The sequence below is a fragment of the Euprymna scolopes genome, chromosome 8 (assembly GCF_053919585.1).
Source record: "Euprymna scolopes isolate OS-2025 chromosome 8, ASM5391958v1, whole genome shotgun sequence".
In the NCBI taxonomy this organism is placed as follows: domain Eukaryota; kingdom Metazoa; phylum Mollusca; class Cephalopoda; order Sepiida; family Sepiolidae; genus Euprymna; species Euprymna scolopes.
Genome location: NC_136489.1, coordinates 104,083,190 through 104,103,254, shown reverse-complemented (window position 1 = coordinate 104,103,254; position 20,065 = coordinate 104,083,190). Strand labels below are relative to the sequence as shown.

The 20,065-nt window shown below is 38.8% G+C and overlaps 1 protein-coding gene across 1 annotated transcript in view; it reads left to right on the top strand.

The window, feature by feature from the left end:
• The first annotated feature begins 671 nt into the window (after positions 1 to 671).
• The window catches only part of LOC145283923 (uncharacterized), a 98,805-nt gene continuing 79,411 nt past the window's right edge, over positions 672 to 20,065 (top strand). The window contains exons 1-4 of the mRNA XM_080133024.1: positions 672 to 899; positions 3,419 to 3,698; positions 7,093 to 13,131; positions 18,254 to 18,501. Coding sequence (XP_079989150.1) covers positions 672 to 899; positions 3,419 to 3,698; positions 7,093 to 13,131; positions 18,254 to 18,501 — 6,795 coding nt within the window. The remainder of the gene's footprint in view (positions 900 to 3,418; positions 3,699 to 7,092; positions 13,132 to 18,253; positions 18,502 to 20,065) is intronic.

Genomic DNA, 20,065 nt, shown 5'->3' with positions numbered 1-20,065 from the left:
GAGAGCAAGAGTCGTAGCATGTACCGTTAAGATGGTGCACTCCGAAAATACACAGGCCGCGGTATTTGAAACTCTCCCACCACGAGAGTATGGGACACTAGATTGGAAGGTGGGATAAATGAGCTAGCATTTTGGTCCTGAAAAAGTACATCTCATTAGTCCCCGCATTCCCCGGTAAGGACGCCTAAGATCACAAGCGATGAACTTGCCTCTCTCAAAAACCGAGAGGCAAATCATGAGGGGGGGCGTAAAATTTTGCATCATTCTGACAAAAAAAGCCATTGAAATGGTTGTCGAGGTTGGAATTACAATTTACGTGTACTACAAAGTTGACAGGCCACCCCAAAAGTCGGTACCTTCCGGTCTATATATACAGTCTAGAAGTATTAATATCTTGTGCATGGGTGAGACCTCACAGTTACCTTTGTATGTTTTCGAATAAATATGGTATATTTTAATTAAACTAAAGTCTAAGAATGGGAATAAATATTGCAATTTGACATATTTGCTGTGTTCTTTTTCTCCTTCTCCTTCTCCTACTTCTTCTTCTTCTTCTTCTTCTTCTTATTATTATTATTATTATTATTATTATTATTATTATTATTATTATTATTATTTCACAGTTAAATTATAATTGTTTCCTTCTAGCTACGTGTCCACTTGTGGAAAGCATGGAAGATGATACGCTCTTACCGGATGATGCTATTACACTCGAGCCAAATCCATCAGGAAATCCCGGAGATGTCAGACCCACTGGTCCTGGATGGATAACAATTACACCAGACGACAGAGTGGCCACACTTACGGTTGGGGAAGATATAAAAACTGGCGGTGTGGTTAAACTGATCAATCCGCAGAACGTCAAAGAATATGGTGTCGAATTACTCAAACCCACCCAGGTAAATTGTTAAATCATCTGCTTATACTTTGCATGTACCACAAATCGGTTGTCTACTTTATCTTCTGGAAGAAGCATGACTCATAAAATGCATTTAGAGAACGCGTTAAGCTTCTCATATCCACTCAGCTGAATTGCTTGATTTGATTTTAGTTTATTTCATAGCATCCTATGCCTGGTTTTATTTAATGCCAAATGCAGTTATTTCGGTAGAAGTTTTATGCTTCAAGTCCTTGATATTTTCTAATATTTAAGAGTTCTATTTTGTATACTGCGTAGATTAATTACTTTTGTGGCTGTATAATTTATAAATAAATAGTCTCTAATTGCTAAACTCTATTTAACCCTTAAATGGGACTCTTACGTGTACTATCGCTCAGAATCAAATTGGAACTTGGAGTAATGATAATTAATGACTGATTCCATACTTCCCAAAGCTCTACAAATAGAGGCCTTTGATATAATTGTCTGTCGGAAGGGATAAATAAGGTTGGCCAGAAATTAAACATAATCTAGACAGAAATTAAACATAATCTAGTAACGATTTCGACCAATGGACTTTGGAACGGTGGCATGTAATAGAGATAAACACCTTATCTAAGAGTGTCGAACTCAGTTTGATATCGTGCCTAAGAAAAAGTACATTTAACCCATAGTTAGGAGGCTTAAATAGGCCTGGAAGTAGTACGAACTGATGACAAAACTCTGTAATTGGGGTTCAGCATTTAATAGTTTTCTGTCGGTAACAGTTGTTACATGCCCTGATATATGTGCACCATAAGTTGGTTTATTACTCTTTTCTTATCTTGTCATTCAAAAGGCTTCCACTGTATCCAATCATATTTTAATTGTCACATGTCTACATAGAGTTTTAAAAAAAGGACTCTAATCTAATACCAAGTCCCAGGCCATTTACCATGGGTGCAATGTTGCATCCCTGCGCTTGTATTACAAGCATTTTAATGGAATTGCTCCGGCGAATTTACTGCTCTGGTGCCCCCTTTTGACATCAATTCACCCAACTGATCTAACAATCAGCAAAATCCCACCCCTTTATTTTAGAGGTCCCCATACGCCAGAAGGCTTTCTACTAATACCTTCTTTTATCAAACCGGTATCTTTTGGAATTCTCTCACAGCTTCTTCCTTCCCTAACTATATTAGCATGCAGAAGTTTAAATGTAATATGAACTACAATAAAGGGATGAGATTTTGCTGACTGGAAAGTTGGCCGGATGTATTTAAATTGTCGATGAGGTGCATCAAGTTATTTCGGGGCACCTTATAAACAAGCACAAAGATGCAAAGATGGGGCAAGGGTTGGAACTTGATATGTAATGTGGGGCCTTTTAAATTATAGGGTTTTTTAGTAACCTGCCAAGGGGTAGATGCTAGTGGTTAATGCACCAGTTCAAATGCGACAACAATACTCCATATATTGACAAATCGTGGCTTTCTAGAGTTATCGAATACTGGCAGTTTTTTGGGGTTTTTTTGTTTTTTGTAAACTCTGTAGAGGAAACCCACCTACCTTGCAGCAGCCTTGGTAATGTTTTCTATGTTTTTGTTCTAATTTATGTTAGTCGTGAATGTTGGTGCTTTAATCATTATTAGAGTTTATTTTTTCTCGAAAATATTATGAGATGTGTACAGGTACGGATATGCGTCGTTCTATGTATTTAAATATTAACATGCGAAAAGTTTGTTGATTATATTCTTTTTTTGGGGGGGGGGTATGAAACGTTACCTGCGCTAAACAGGTTTAGTTCCATTGTTAAAATCCATAAGATGAATATCTCTGCTACGTATTCGCTGTGGCCGGTTGTTCGAAACGCGTTTGTCCAGTCAATATAAGTGTTAACATCTAATTTTGTCGCTGGTACAATATATATATATATATATATATATATATATATATATATATATATATATATATATATATATACTGAAAGCGACAAAAACCACAACACAGCGACAAACCAGCTTTTGATTATAAATTATTACTAGTGTTTTGACGTTTCTGAAAGATGCGTGAAGTGGTGCGGGTTTAGGCGGTTGTTTGGCAGTGAAGAAATGGTTACACAGCCTTTCATTATTTCTCTAATCGATTGACTGATTTTTGTTGTTGCGATTTTATTTCTAAAACATTCTTTTCGTATTGGAATGTTTGATATTTCCTTTGGCTATTGTTTCAACATTTGACCGATACCTTCTCATATATTTCTGGGTCAAACTATGCATTCCGTTAAGCAATGGTGGGAAATCCCGTATTCCTTACTTGAATCTGTTTGCGTGTGTGCAACCCATCGAATGTTTTTCTTCCTGTGGTTTCCTTCCAATATCTAACATATCCACAATACCTGCTCTTATATCGACCAATATTTCTGTCTCAGTGTATCAACTTATTAACCCAGAAAACCGTGTTAATTTTGAACTTCCTTTAAACAATCTATTAAATATTTAGTGAATATATTACTTAAATTTGGCTCAATTTAATGCGATATAATTTATATTTAAGCAGAAAACGACCACAGTGTCTCCTGTTGGTGTACCTGTGGCAGAAACGACACCAGCTATAGTTGCACCCGGATCACCAACCACGCTATCCGCAGTTTTACCCGCTGCAGGCACTACTCCCATAGGTATTCTTCCATCAACTCCAATTAAATCATCACCTGAACAGCCTGTAAGCATTCCACCAGGTACAGATGCCACAGTACTAAAAATTACTATTACTCCTGAAGATTCGACAAAACCAGTTGAAGTGAAAATCTCCACGAAAATATGTATCAAATCAACAAGTAAGTAATAATCAGTTTTTAATCTTACATTTTAAGTTATCTTGTCGGATTTTCAAAGCCAGGCTTAAATAGAATTTAAGCTGACAAATAAAACTTTTCTAATTGACCAATTATCGTTTTTAATGCAGTCCCGTTTTATTGGGATTATTATAACACATTAACTACAGATGATTTCGAGAAATAAGTACTTTGTCTATGACGACTTATTTATTTTAATAATAACCCAAAAAAATTAGCAAGGAAGATCAATATTTATACGGATAGTATAATAATAATTGTCTCCGTCAGGTTTTAAAATGTTCGACTAAATGCAAATTAAAAGCTAAAATGACTTCACTTCATTTCGGGCAACATTTTTACAACGAGTTTATTGATAAAAGATTTCATTGTGTAGTTCGTTTTAAAATTCAAGCTACACTTAACACAAGTTAGCAAGAAAAAACTGTTTTACCCAATTGTAGTATTATTATTATTATTATTATTATTATTATTATTATTATTATTATTATTATTATTATTATTATTATTCTGTAACATTGCAGTTACAAACAAACAAAGGAAATAAATAAAAATCCGGGTCAGCATTTAATTAATTTTTTTTTTTAACAAAAACATTTATTACCGTTACTCTCCAGTCTCAACACAGTTTAAAAAGTCTCTCGCTGCTACATGTCCATCTAACCTGGAAGCGTTTCCCTTTCTTCCGACCGCACTCTTGTCACAGCCGGCCCATTCTCGCTTTTACTTTACACGTCCGTTTCCTTCGGTGTCGACTTGTTTTCAGTGGGTGCACCTACGTACATTGGTAAAAGAACCTTCTACATGGGTAAATTTTGGATTTGCAGAGACTAAATATATTTTATTTTAAATAAATTGTTTTAATGTTTCGACATTTGGCAGGAGTAGGTAAAACTTTCGAATTGTTTTAAAAATTATAAATATGAATAAGCTTATATTAAATCTGTTTTCTAAATTTGCTTTACTTGCATTAATAATTAAAAAAAAAAAAAAAAAAAACATTTACCGGGAAAAAAACCTGGGATCTATTTTACCAAGACCAACAAAATAAGCATAAAAAGGGTTTGTTTTTCAAGAACCGGCAAAATAAGCTCAAAAGCATGTTTGACTATTTTACCAGAACTTGCAAAATAGTTTCTTCCTTAAGTTATTATCAGCCTGGATGTTTGGAGGTGTGTGTTGAGCAAAAACAAAAGTGGTAGTAGGCAGGCAGGCTCAAGCCCATACCGCGAAGGTGGAAAAGAACATGAAAAAAAACGTGACGTCATTGCCGTTGCGTCCATCGCCAAACCGGAAGTGGCGAAGGTTTAAATTAAGCCTAGTCAATCGAAAAGAGGGGATGACTTTCGAAAATACCGGCGATAAAAGCGAACCCTCCTTGTAGAGAAGTGCCCAGTTGAGGGTGAAGGAATTAATGTTTTTCGCCAATTTTTCGATATTTGTCGCCCGAAGGGTCGATCTTAAAGACGATATCGATCTCGTGAAAATTTGTCGTCTCTGTCGAAAGTTTAAGGCAGACATACAAATATACATACATGCATGCATACATGCATATATACGTACATACATACATACATTTAAACAGGCGGTTGAGATTTATATTATAGATACCCGTTACAGGACATACACTATTCATACTGTACTTATCTTTCGATTACAATTTATATTAATACGTTGAAGCAAATATTGTAGCATAGTTATGCTGTGATTAAAAGAAAGTCAACGAATGCTTGTATAAAACATGCAGAATTATTTAGATTTGCGACGAATGCGTAGAGTGTGTGATTCATAGAGTTTTAGAATGCGCAAACAGAAATGTAGGTAAAATAAAACTTTCTATAACCAGACACACACCTTTACTTAAACTGAAAAACATCTTCCGGCACATGAACTACACAACCGAATGTGGTCGCGCCGTTTCTGGCGTATCAACTATGCAACTTTATGTAGTCAAGCATCCCTCAAGCTGTGAATTGATTATTTGGAAGAAGTGTATTTCGTTCCGTTTTATGGCTGTGTCTATTTTGTTTTTGTCGCAGTTGCCTGAAATAATCCTTTTTGCTTATTTTTCTTCGGTCAGCAGAGGTTATTTTTGCGCGCATGCACAAAGGATATCGCTTTTTATTTATAGCCACTTGGATGTAAAATCCTGTTTGCATCATATCAATGCGATCAGTAATTTCATCCTATCGATGGGCATTCAGCATTACTTAATGTGATGGAAAAAAACGTGACTTCATATTTCAAATTTAAGTAACATTTTTAATCAGAGAAGTAATAAAGATATCCTTCAACACATTTTATGGTACGCGTATCTGAACTTTATTGATATCACAAATATGAACAGAGCTAAAGCGTCCAATCTGTTAGAAACTAACTCAACTGAGATTGTTCAGTATCATTTTGTTACTAATTATTTTATTTAGAAATACTATCGCTGACAATGCACAATCTGGAAAGTAGGAACATTTCCAAAAGTTAATTCATCTCTATTTACATGAATGTCTATTTATTAACAAACAGTAGTTATCAAATACTACTAATAGTTATCTGTGCATGTGTGTTGAAATATCAGAAGCCGCACAAAACATGCATCTGATGTTGGCGCGCGAGACTAACACGCAGTACTTACCCATTCTATGAAAGACAATGGAATAAAAGAGTTAAATAGTAATATACAAAAAAAAGAACTAATATAAAGATCTACTACTTCCCATGGTAAATAACTCTACTTAACTCCGACGTTTTTGTATCAATGAGTTACTTCCTTTGCATCTTAGTTAGAAAAACAGAAAGGGGACAAGAAATATACATACCTGCTATTAATTTAAAATATAATTATAAGTACACCCAAGTAAAACACATAATAATAGCATAATAATTACTGTTAAAATACTATAACAATAATTTAATAATATCAAACATATATACCGACCCACACTTCAACAATAATTAAGAAGTCTATTGTCGCCCTACAATTTCCGGCTTCGGGCACAAACACATGCCCATCGCATAGTTATACATGTTTTAAAGGTTCCCTTCTTTTTGTAGGAGGTATAGCTTGAAAATGTAAATAATATAACACAATACCATCTTGGTTCAACATATTATGTTAATAAATAAATAATTTTAACTGATAATTATTGAAATTACTCAATATTGTCATTTATTCTTTATCTTGTCTCATATCCAAGAGTATTTTTTAATAAGACTGCACTGTCATAGGCTTCAACAAAACTCCTTACATACTACACACAAACTTCAAAGAAACTACAACATACTCCTCATCTTTACTTATATTTATTAAAACATGTAAATTTTCCTTTAACATTTTAACATGATTTACTAATAAAGTTAAATACGAATCTGTTTTCAGCCGTAGCAAAATCAATCCCAACAACAACAACGCAACAAATAGGGACAACTGAAGCAAAGGCAGTGACAGAACCAAGTTTACCATTTGAAATTATGACAACACCACCTGGAAAAACAACAACAACAGTACCAGGCAAAGTTATTACAACGCAACCAATGGGGACAACTGAAGTAAAGCAAGTAACACAACTAACGTTAACATTTCTTTCTATGACAACACCACCAAGTGTAACTACAATGGCACCTATTAAGACAACATCATTACCAGGTTCATCTACTATATCTACAACAAGAATCAGAAGTACAGCTGTAACAACAACAGCGACGCCAAGCTCAACAACACCGACACTCGCTGTAACAACACCAGCACCAGGTGTAACAACACCAGCACCAGGAGAAACAACGCCGGCGCCAGCTGGAACAACACCAACACCAGGTATCACAACACCAGCACCAGCTGTAACAACACCGGCACCAGCTCTAACAACACCACTACCACGTATCACAACACCGGCTCAAATAGTAACAACACCAGTACCCGGTGTCACAACTCCGACACCAGCGGTAACAACACCAGCACCAGGTGAAACAACGCCGGCGCGAGCTGTAACAACACCAGCACCAGGTCTCACAACACCGGCTACAATTGAAACAACACCAGCACCTGGTGTCACAACACCGTCACCAGCTGTAACTACACCAGCACAAGCTGTTACAACACCAGCACGACCTGTAACAACACCAGCTGTCACAACATCAGCACCAGCTGTCACAACACCAGTACCAGGTACCACAACACCGGCTCAAATTGTGACAACACCAGCGCCAGGTGTAACAACACAACCACCAGGAGTAACAACACCGGCACCAACTAAAACAACGCCAACATCTGGTCTGACAACACCAACTCCAGCTGTTACAACACCAGCACAAGCTGTTACAACACCAGCACGAGGTGTCACAACACCAGCACAAGTTGTAACTACACCGGCACCATCCTTTACAACAACAGCACAAGGTATCTCAACACCAGCTCCAAGTGTAACAACAGCAGCACCAGGTGTCACAACACCGGCACCAGCTGTAACAACACCAGCACCAGCTGTAACAACACCTGTTCCAGCTGTAACAACACCGGCGCCAACTGAAACAACGCTTACACCTGGTCTTACAACACCTACTCCAGCTGTAACAACACCGGCACCAGCTGTCACAACACCAGCACCTGGTGTTACAACAACGTCACCAGCGGTAACAACACCAGCTGTAACAACGCCGGCTCCAGCTGTAACTACACCAGCACAAGCTGTTACAACACCAGCACAAGGTGTCACAACACCAGCAACAGCTGTTACTACATCGGCACCAGCTCAAACCACACCGGCACCAGGTATCACAACAACGGCTCAAATTGAGACAACACCAGTATCAAGTGTTACAACACCGGTACCAGGTGTAACAACAACGGCACCAGAAGTAACAACGCCAGCACCAGGAGTCACAACACCGGCGCCAACTGCAACAACGCTAACAACTGGTCTTACAACACCTACTCCAGCTGTAACAACACCGACACCAGCTGTAACAACAACAACACCAGGTCTGACTACACCGGCTCCAATTGTAACAACACAGGCACCTGGTGTTACAACACCGTCACAAGCTGTAACAACACCAGCACAAGCTGTTACAACACCAGCACCAGGTGTCACAACACCAGCAACAGCTGTAACTACACCGGCACGAGCTCAAACCACACCAGCACCAGGTATTACAACACCGGCTCAAATTGTGACAACGCCAGCACCAAGTGTTACAACACCGGTACCAGGTTCAACAACAACGATACCAGAAGCAACAACACCAGCACGAGGAGTAACAACACCAGCGCCAACTGAAACAACGCTAAAACCTGGTCTTACAACAACAACTCCAGCTGTAACAACACCAGCACCAGCTGTAACAACACCAGCACCAGGTATCACAACACCGGCTCCAACTGTAACAACACCAGCACCAGGTGTCACAACACCGGCACCAGCTGTAACGACACCAGCACCAGCTGTCACAACGACGGCTCCAGCTGTAACTACACCAGCACCAGCTGTTACAACACCAGCACCAGCTATAACAACACCAGCACCAGGTTTCACAACGCCGGCTCCGATTGTAACAACACCAGCACCAAGGGTTACAACACCGGTACCAGGTGTAACAACAACGGCACCAGAAGTAACAACACCAGCACCAGGAGTAACAACACCGCCGCCAACTGAAACAACGCTAACACCTGGTCTTACAACACCTACTCCAGTTGTAACAACACCGGCACCAGCTATAACAACACCATCACCAGGTCTCACAACACCGGCTCCAATTGTAACAACACAAGCACCGGGTGTTACAACACCGTCACCAGCTGTAACAACACCAGCACCAGCTGTAACAACACCGGCTCCAGCTGTAACTACACCAGCAAAAGCTGTTACAACACCAGCACCAGGTGTCACAACACCAGCAACAGCTGTAACTACACCGTCACCAGCTCAAACCACACCGGCATCAGGTATCACAACACCGGCTCCAATTGAGACAACACCAGTATCAAATGTTACAACACCGGTACCAGGTGTAACAACAACGGCACCAGAAGTAACAACACCAGCACCAGGAGTAACAACACCAGCGCCAACTGCAACAACGCAAACACCTGGTCTTACAACACCAACTCCAGCTGTAACAACACCAGCACCAGCTGTAACAACACCAGCACCAGGTCTCACAACACCGGCTCCAATTATAACAACACCTGCACCTGGTGTCACAACACCGGCACCAGCTGTAACAACTCCAGCACCAGCTGTAACAACACCGGCTCCAGCTGTAACTACACCAACACCAGGTGTCACAACACCAGCACCAGGTATTACAACACCGGCTCAAATTGTGACAACACCAGCACCAAGTGTCACGACACCGGTACCAGGTTCAACAACAACGATACCAAAAGCTACACCAGCAGTCGCTCTAACTACACCGGCACCAGTTCTAACAACACCAGCACCAGGTATCACAACACCGGCTCCAAATGTGACTACACCAGCACCAGGTGTTACAACACCGGTACCAGTTATAACAACAACGACACCAGAAGTAACAACACCACAACCAGGAGTAACAACACCGTCACCAACTGAAACAACGCTAACACCTGGTCTCACAACACCTACTCCAGCTGTAACAACACCAGCACCTGGTGTCACAACACCGGCACCAGCTGTAACAACACCAGCACCAGCTGAGACGACACCGGCTCCAGCTTTAACTACACCAGCACAAGCTGTTACAACACCAGCAGCAGCTGTTACGACCCCGGCACCAGCTCTAACAACCCCAGCACCAGGTATTACAACACCGGCTCAAATTGTGACAACACCAGCACCAGCTGTTACAACACCGGTACCAGGTGCAACAACAACGATACCAGAAGCAACAACATCAGCACGAGGAGTAACAACACAAGCGCCAACTGAAACAACGCTAACACCTGGTTTTACAGCAACAACTCCAGTTGTAACAACACCAGCCCCAGGTGTAACAACACCAGCACCAGGTGTAACAACACCGGCTCCAATTGTAACAACTCCACAACCAGGGGTCACAACACCGGCACCAGCTGTAACGACACCAGCACCAGCTGTAACAACGACGGCTCCAGCTGTAACTACACCAGCACAAGCTCTTACAACACCAGCACCAGGTGTCACAACACCAGCAACAGCTGTAACTACACCGGCACCAGCTCAAACAACACCGGCACCAGGTATCACAACAACGGCTCAGATTGAGACAACACCAGTATCAAGTGTTACAACACCGGTACCAGGTGTAACAACAACGGCACCAGAAGTAACAACACCAGCACCAGGAGTAACAACACCGGCGCCAACTGAAACAACGCTAAAACCTGGTCTTACAACACCAACTCCAGCTGTAACAACACCAGCACCAGGTATAACAACACCGGCGCCAATTGTAACAACACCACAACCAGGTGTCACAACACCGGCACCAGCTGTAACAACACCAACACCTGCTCTAACAACATCGGCCCCAGCTGTAACTACACCAGCACCAGGTTTCACAACACCGGCTCCAATTGTGACAACACCAGCATCAAGTGTTACAACACCGGTACCAGGTGTAACAACAACGGCACCAGAAGTAACAACATCAGCACTAGGAGTAACAACACCGGCGCCAACTGAAACAACGCTAACACCTGGTCTTACAACACCAACTCCAGCTGTAACAACACCAGCTCCAGTTGTAACAACACCAGCACCAGGTATAACAACACCGGCGCCAATGGTAACAACACCAACACCTGCTCTAACAACACCAGCAACAGCTGTTACTACCCCAGCACCAGCTCTAACAACACCAGCACAAGGTACCACGACACCGACTCAAATTGAGACAACACCGGCGCCAGGTGTAACAACAACAGCGCCAGAAGTAACAACACCGACGCCAACTGAAACAACACCGACTCCAGCTGTAACTACACCAGCACAAGCTGTTACAACACCAGCACCAGCTGTTACTACCCCGGCACCAGCTCGAACAACCCCAGCACCAGGTATCACAACACCGGCTCAAATTGTGACAACACCAGTATCAGGTGTTACAACACCGGTACCAGGTGTAACAACACCTGCAGCAGAAGTAACAACACCAGCACCAGGAATAACAACACCGGTGCCAACTGAAACAACAATAACAACTGGTCTTACAACACCAACTCCAGCTCTAACAACACCGGTGCCAGCTATTACAACACCAACACCAGGTATCACAACACCGGCTCCAATTGTAACAACACCAGCACCAGCTGTAACAACGACGGCTCCAGCTGTAACTACACCAGCACAAGCTGTTACAACACCAGCACCAGGTGTTACAACACCGGCACCAGCTGTAACTACCCCTGCACCAGCTCTAACAACACCAGCACCAGGTATCACAACCCCTGCTCAAATTGTGACAACACCAGCGCCAGGTGTAACAACAACGGCGCCAGAAGTAACCACACCGGCACCAACTCTAACAACACCAGCACCAGGTATCACAACACCGGCTCAAATTGTGACAACACAAGCGCCAGGTATAACAACAACGGCGCCAGAAGTAACAACACCGGCACCAGAAGTAACAACACCGGCTCTAGCTGTAACAACACCAGCACAAGGTGTCACAACACCAGCACCAGCTGTAACTACACCGGCACCAGCTCTAACAACACCAGCACCAGGTATCACAACAACGGCTCAAATTGTGACAACACCAACACCAGGTGTTACAACACCGGTACCAGGTGTAACAACAACGGCACCAGAAGTAACAACACCAGCACCAGGAGTAACAACACCAGCGCAAACTGAAACAACACCTGGTCTTACAACACCAACTTCAGCTTTAACAACACCAGTACCAGGTGTAACAACACCAGCACCAGGTGTCACAACACCGGCACCGGCACCAGCTCTAACAACACCGGCACCAGCTCTAACAACACCTGCACCAGGTATCACAACACCGGCACCAGCTCTAACAACACCGGCTTCAGCTGTAACCACACCAGCACAAGCTGTTACAACAACAGCACCAGGTATCACAACACCGGTTTCAATTGTTACAACACCAGCACCAGGTGCCACAACGCCAGTAGAAGCTGTAACTACACCGGCACCAGCTCTAACAACACCAGCACTAGGTATCACGACACCGGCTCAAATTTTGACAACACCAGCATCAGGTGTAACAACAACGGCGCCAGAAGTAACAACACCAGTACCAGGAGTAACAACACCGGTGCCAACTGTAACAACGCTAACACCTGGTCTTACAACACCAGCTCCAGCTGTAACAACACCAGTTTTTACAACACCAACAGCAGGTGTAACAACACCTCTTACAGTCACAACAACTGGCCTAAGCATTCCTACGTCCACTCCCATGATACCAACAACAACTAAAGGTATATTTATCGTTTCCCTTTATACAATATAATGAATACGACTACGATAAGCGAATATTTTTACATTGTTTTGACTCTCGAGTATATATCAGATACAGTTAGACACAGTTAATCAATCAAGAACCACATCACTCTCTACAAACATATAAGATATTAACTGATATATACTCGAGAGTCAAAATAATGAAAAGAATTTTCTCTTGTCATAGCTCTAGTAATGAATTACTTCATTGACATTTTTCTCAAATATTCTTGATCTTGAATTCATTTAATTTACGTTTTCTTTTACCATTGTACTTTACTGCTTTATTGCCAGCTCTACTTTTAACGTTTATTCTTCAAGGTTCATTCCGCTTTCATAGGACCTTAGTTGTCTGTTATTAAGTTACTACATCCTTTTTAACTAGTTTCTATTCCATTTCCCTTCGTAACCTTTTACACTTCTATTTCAAATTATATTATTTGAGCTGACCGCCAATTACCTGACATTCTTTTCATACCAACGTTAGTTTTACTAATTCTACACACCTTCTATACATATTCGAGCTGAGGATGGGGGTTAGTATCTTTATTCTCCAAGCCTTTCTTGAGTGGCGCAATTTTATTTGTGTCCCAAGCCAGAGTTTTCTTTTTGAGTAGGGGGTGGTTTTTGCTCGACGTAAAAACCGATCTTTGTGTTTCTAGGAACTCTTTTGCTGTCTCATATTACATTTCTGTACTAGTGTTGGGCTAGGGTTAGTCGAAATTGGAGTCGGGAAGCTAAAATATATACACTTTTGCGGTATCTGAATCGGTATCGGAATCGGAAATTATTTGTCTAGTTTCCGATTCCCAAAATGACTCTTTTAATATTGCATTGTTGTTCAAAATTTAATTTTCTTTTGCTTGTACTAATAATAAAATGATTAATATACGATGTATATATATATATATATATATATATATATATATATATATATATATATATATATAACTACTTCATTTACTCACATAAAATTAATATACGAAAGTATAGATTTATGCGTAAACTTTAAGTATTTACTTCAAAAGTGCTCAATATGTAGGTAGAGCTAGTTAGTAATTTATAAAATATATATGGCGATTAAGCTACTCTGAATATTCGGCGTTTCATCCACTATAGGATTCGTCATGCTTATGCGCGAATTCTGTGGTTGTTTCTCGTTTTTATATATGTTGAGGATTTTAGTTAGCCAATCAGCTTTCTAATATCCACCGCGCCCCTTCCTATCAGCCAATGGGCATGTATTTTATCGAACAAAGGATCTGTTTTAGATCTAGGTTAGTAGTTTAAGGCAGACGGTTTTCTTAATTTCTGCTCTTTTTTATATATAAATATACATATGTGTACACACATACATGCACACATACATACATACATATATATATATATATATATATATATATATGTGTGTGTGTGTGTGGTCGTTTATGTATATTCATGTTTATTTAATTTATTTATTTGTTTGTTTGTTTTCTATTGTTTTTGTTAGTTTTAAAGCTATTTTGTATCGCTATCCTAGAGTAAATTTTATTTTGTGAACACAGTTGTTTGCTATTTCTCGTCTACAGTTTAATAGATTTTGGGGTTCTTTAAAGTACAGGATAGCAAATTTTTCATGAAGGCATAATTTACCTGGGTCGTCTAAATGTCTGCACGTGGTAGCTTGTCTTATTATTTTCCATTCGACTACCGGCGAATGTCCGCTTTCTTTGAGATCCCAGTATTTATTCGCTAGTGTTGTTTTTATACGGTGTTTTTTTTTATTTTTGAATGTACTTTTGTGGTCATAGTATCGGGTTTTGAAATCTAAGGAAGTCATGCCTACGTAATATTTCTTGTTATTCGGGTTTTCTTTCGCAAATATTGTTGCTTGATAAACTACGCTTTTTGTTAGACATTTATTTTGAACTGGGCAAAATGTGCGGTGTCTACAGAAGCATTTATCTTTTTCGTTATTAGTATTTTTATTTATGGTATGGTTTTTCTTGTCCGGGGTTGGTTTGTTATTATTATTATTATTATTATTATTATTATTATTATTATTATTATTATTATTATTTCTGCTAGTCTATGATGTCAAACTGTCAAAATAAATAAAATAATATCTCTTCTTTATTTATTTGAAATTGCAGTAATTTAATTATAGTTAAAACAATAAATATCATCTGTCTTCTTATTGTAAAAATAACTAATAACAGCAAAATATTCTTCAAATTAATAAAATACGCGCCAAATTTGCGAATGTATTTATTTAACCTCCTGTTTTAGTCGACGGGGCGACATAATCTAATTTTAGAACAATTATTTTTAAAATGTGTAAAATCGGTATTTTATCATAGCGATATCAAATTAATCACCAAACCCCAATTTCAGTTTTTGTTAAATTTGTGAGAGGTGATGATAACGTACGTACGAATATAAATTGTCTTAACGTATACATACAGACTAGCGTGACACGAGCAAATTAAACAGTTCTATTCTTTATCTGTTGTATAGTGACATTGTTTTTTTGTTTGTGTGTCTTTAATTCACACAAAATATTTAATTTCTATCAAATATTTTCAATGGGAAAATGCCGTAGTAATCGTTAGTAGTGGAAATTTGGTAAATTGGATTATTAAGAAGATGACTCATCAAGAACTTGTTCATGTTGGACTTAAGGACAACCATTTTGTACTCAGTTGGAAAGCAGGAAAAAGGAACAGAGTTCCACGGGCGTGCAGTTCTAAGAAAGAAGCTTTGTTCATGGAATCCACGTTTAGGCTTAGGCACAGATAAAGAGTGGGGGAAATTATTGACAATGGTTTCAGATAGACAAGTGTTTTTCGTGAAAGACATGACAGGGGACCATAAATTGAAGCTCAGATGAGCACTTGCCATGAAAATAATGATAAAGCAGAGACAGTCTCGCAACGTCTCTTCTATGGGAAAGAGGTTGCTGGGAAGAGAAAAGGTCCCTCACCAGGCTACGAAGTCTATTTTGAACTCTGTCAAGGACGGATAAGCTGTTTCTAGAAGTTCCTGTCCAGATGTAACAACAGTACTCCATCTTAAGAAGTACTTGGCTTTTGTACAGGTATAAGATTGCATCAGCAGTGAGATCTTTACTGGAGTGGTAGAACGATTCCAGCATTTTTCCAGCAGCGGATTTGATGTATGTGTTCTATCTCAGATCAGGGGTAAAGGTTAGACCTAGAAGCTTGTCAAAACATAGAGCCTCCCCAAGACGAGAGACATTCATTTCGATTGATGCCAGACGGGGATCAGAGTGTTGATAATGTAAAGATTGAAGCTTGGTTTTAGATACATTAAAATTTCTTTACCCATCGCATCACGTGATCGAGATCAGAGGAGAAAGAATCAGAGAGAACTTGGTCATTTACGGCTTTTGAACTGTTGCTATAGATCGTAGTATCGTCAGTCTAAATGTCTACGAATGATGTTAGGGTGTGATTTGGGAGATCATTGATGTAGATCAGGAAGAGAGTTGGGCCCAGAATGCACCCCTGAGGGACTCCAGCATTAATACTGTGAGCTTAGATAGTACTTATCATAACACGACGAACTATATATAATTTTGAAAAATATTGGTGACTGGTTTGTGTTAAATTAAACCACCAATTTAGCGACTCATTTTCTCAAGTTCGTTTATTAAAATGTATAAAGTGCAGAAATTATTCTCGTTATGTCTGATAAAGGGCATTTCCGCGTAGCATTTTGACAACCGTGATAAAAAATAAAGAAATACACAAGGAAGAAAAGTAAAACAGAGATCAACTTGGGAGAGATATTTTTTATTGGGGTGGCGGACATATAGTCCGAGAAAAGGAGGTTATAGAAAAGAGTTTAGTGACTCGCTAGTTGCTAATATATGTCCATCGGGCTTATAAAGAATTAGTCCCTATAAAGTAACAGTTTTAGAAATTATAAAAACAGAAAGAGTGTGTTCACTTACTAGATAGCAAAATATTCAGAGTTCAAATTAAATCCTTTTTATTTAGAAGAGTTATTTTTGTTCATAATAGTATTCTCCTTTGAAAGGCATTTTTTCAAACCTTTTTTTTTAAGGAAATACTTTTTTACTTTTTTAAAGCATGTTTTAGCACTTCGTGCTTTTTCTTTATTTTAAATTGTTTTGCATAAATTCTCCCGTGTTTGAGAATAGTACATTCATCAAAGTGAGCAAGTTCTTTTTCCTTTGCTAGAGGAGAAAATTAATCGAGTTAACCAAACATTCCTTGCACTTATAGTGCGACCAACAAATGGACAATTCTTCACATATTTCCAATATTCTTCCTTTCAAGTGGATTATAAAGGATAAATTCCAGGTTCCGGCAGAATTTTTTTATTGTTGTTTGTTTGGATTTTTTTTTTCAGGTAGCCTAGAAAAACTTTTTCAGGTGAATTTTCGATTCTTGTTTCATAATGATCCTTTTTTTTTTAGATAATTAAAATATTCACGACTCTCTGCCGTTACTAGAATTTACAACTAATGTTTATGTCTTAGTTAAGACAGAGTTGCTGAGTGTCCACGTTAAGCTTTCTGGTATCTTTTTCCTTGTCTGACACCTCAACAAAATATGTCAGTTAGCTTAGATACATTTAACCCGACTTAACGCTAATACGTCTTGTCAACCGCTGTCTGTGAATTCAAAATTTTCACCGTTGAGCAGGAAAATAAGAGGCTGGTACAATCAGCGATAATGTGTTGTTAAAAAGGAGGAAATAAAATTAATCAGAGTAGGAAAAGAACAAGGAAAATAAGAGAAAAAGAATAAAATTTCCACAAAAGCTCACGGAGTTCATTTTTGTTTAATATTTATGATGGTGTTTCTAAAATAATTAGCCATGTTCAAAATCAGGACTAACTTGATTTTATTTCTAATCTAAATCAAGACTTTTGTTGTAACAGTTGGATTTCAATGATCAAATCTCCTTTCATCCACTTTACTATTATGAGATTTATAGATATACGTTTTATAGTTTTACGTTCAAATCTTTACATCAAATCTGTTGTATTAACTGACTTAATATAAACGTCAACTAATTCATAGTTTCGGCACAAAATTATATTATACAATGAAACATTTTATATTTCAGCATGTTTACTTGTGGATGGCATGGAAGATGATACAACAATCCCAGACAGCGCTATTACATTGAACCCAAATCCCACTGGCAATCCTGGAGATATCAGGCCAGGTGGTCCTGGATGGATAACAATTACTCCAGACAACAGAGAAGCTATTATTACAATCGGAGAAAGTTTGAAAACAGGAGGAACTGTCGCACTTGTGCAAAAAGACAATGTGAAACAATTTATTGTCGAATTGACCAAACCTACAGAAGTAAGTTGCATGTTATTTGATAACATTTACGTTCAATGCTTCAAATCAGGATGTCATGGCCTGATTAATTATTTTAATATTTCATTGAGGAGATTTTTCTCATTTTCGCTTTAAAACGCTGGTAAACGTTACTGATGATGACATACATTATTTTAAAATAAGTGCAGTCGGGAAATTACTTAAGAACAATTTATTTTGATTTACCAACTCATTTGTGGCGGGTTTTCGTTTAAAATATTATATTTAATATTTTGTAGACAATATAATTTTGTAGAAGTTATCCTGAATATTGGGTGTGAATAAATTAGTCTGCCATGTCTTACTTACCGTATACCATAATTCCGGAACAAACATGGTGATACTTATTTATTAACAACTAATATTTACGGCAATTTCACAGGCTTATATTATCTTATATGTTATTGGATATTAAGTATAACTTTTAACGTAAATGAATCACAAATGGGTGGGTAAAGTAAAATAATCTATGTCGCCAATAGTAACGTTTACGGAAAAATGTTTGATATTATTTATTGTTCGTAAAAATATATTTTCTATATAATAAAATAGTGTCGATTTTCACCTGAAACTTCAGTTATTATAGGAAAATATGCTAAACTGTTCTGCTAAGCATTTAACCGCGATCCTTATGGATGTTTCTAAAAATTAGACATTATTTTATTTTTTTATTGCTTTTTCACTCCAAACAAGGCACAGTGCCACTTTGATGTAGGGGGCGACTATCTGAGGCATAATTTACAGGGATACTGTGTAGAGAGTTCAGCAGCAAGATATTAGTTTATATTACACTGGAACTTCTGCATGCCAGTACAGTCAGAAAAGCAGGGATCCGGAAGGGAATTTCAAATCCTAGCAATTACAGGGAAAAAACTATTAGTGTAGAAGGCTTTTTAGCATCTGGGGATCTCTACTGTGTAGGGATGGAGTCTTCCTGCTTGTCGGGTTTGTCGGATGTATTTACGTTAGGGGATATAAGGACTTGTAGTTTGACCTACCATTAAAATACTTGTAAAACAGGCAGGGGAATGCAACATTTCGTTGATGGAGCAGAGGTTGAAATCTAGCTGATAATGAGGGACCTATTAGATTGATGACTCTCTTTTGAACCCTTCTAAGAGTGAGAGACTAAGTAGTAGATGCACTATCCCAAATGTGGCAATAATACATGAACGAATAGTGGCCTTGTAGAGGTACAAGGTACTCTCAGACGTAAATAACTTTCTAGCACGGTAGAGGGAGAGTTCCCTTTCTTTGCAGCAGCCTTGGCAATGCCCTCAATGTATCTGTTCCAACTCATATTCCCTGTAAACGTTAAGCCAAGGAGTTTGAACGAAGTACTTTCAGGTAATGTACCATTAGCCATGACTATTAGTGGTTGAGAAGGTTTCTTGTAATTATTAAAGGAGACAAGCTTAGTCTTGGCAAAATTGAACGTTATCATCCATTTTTGTCCCTATTCTACTACAGACTCTCTCTAGGGTTTCCGTCATTGCCTTGGATATGTGTTCATTTATTTTCCTGTTTTGTCTGTTATAGAGTGTGA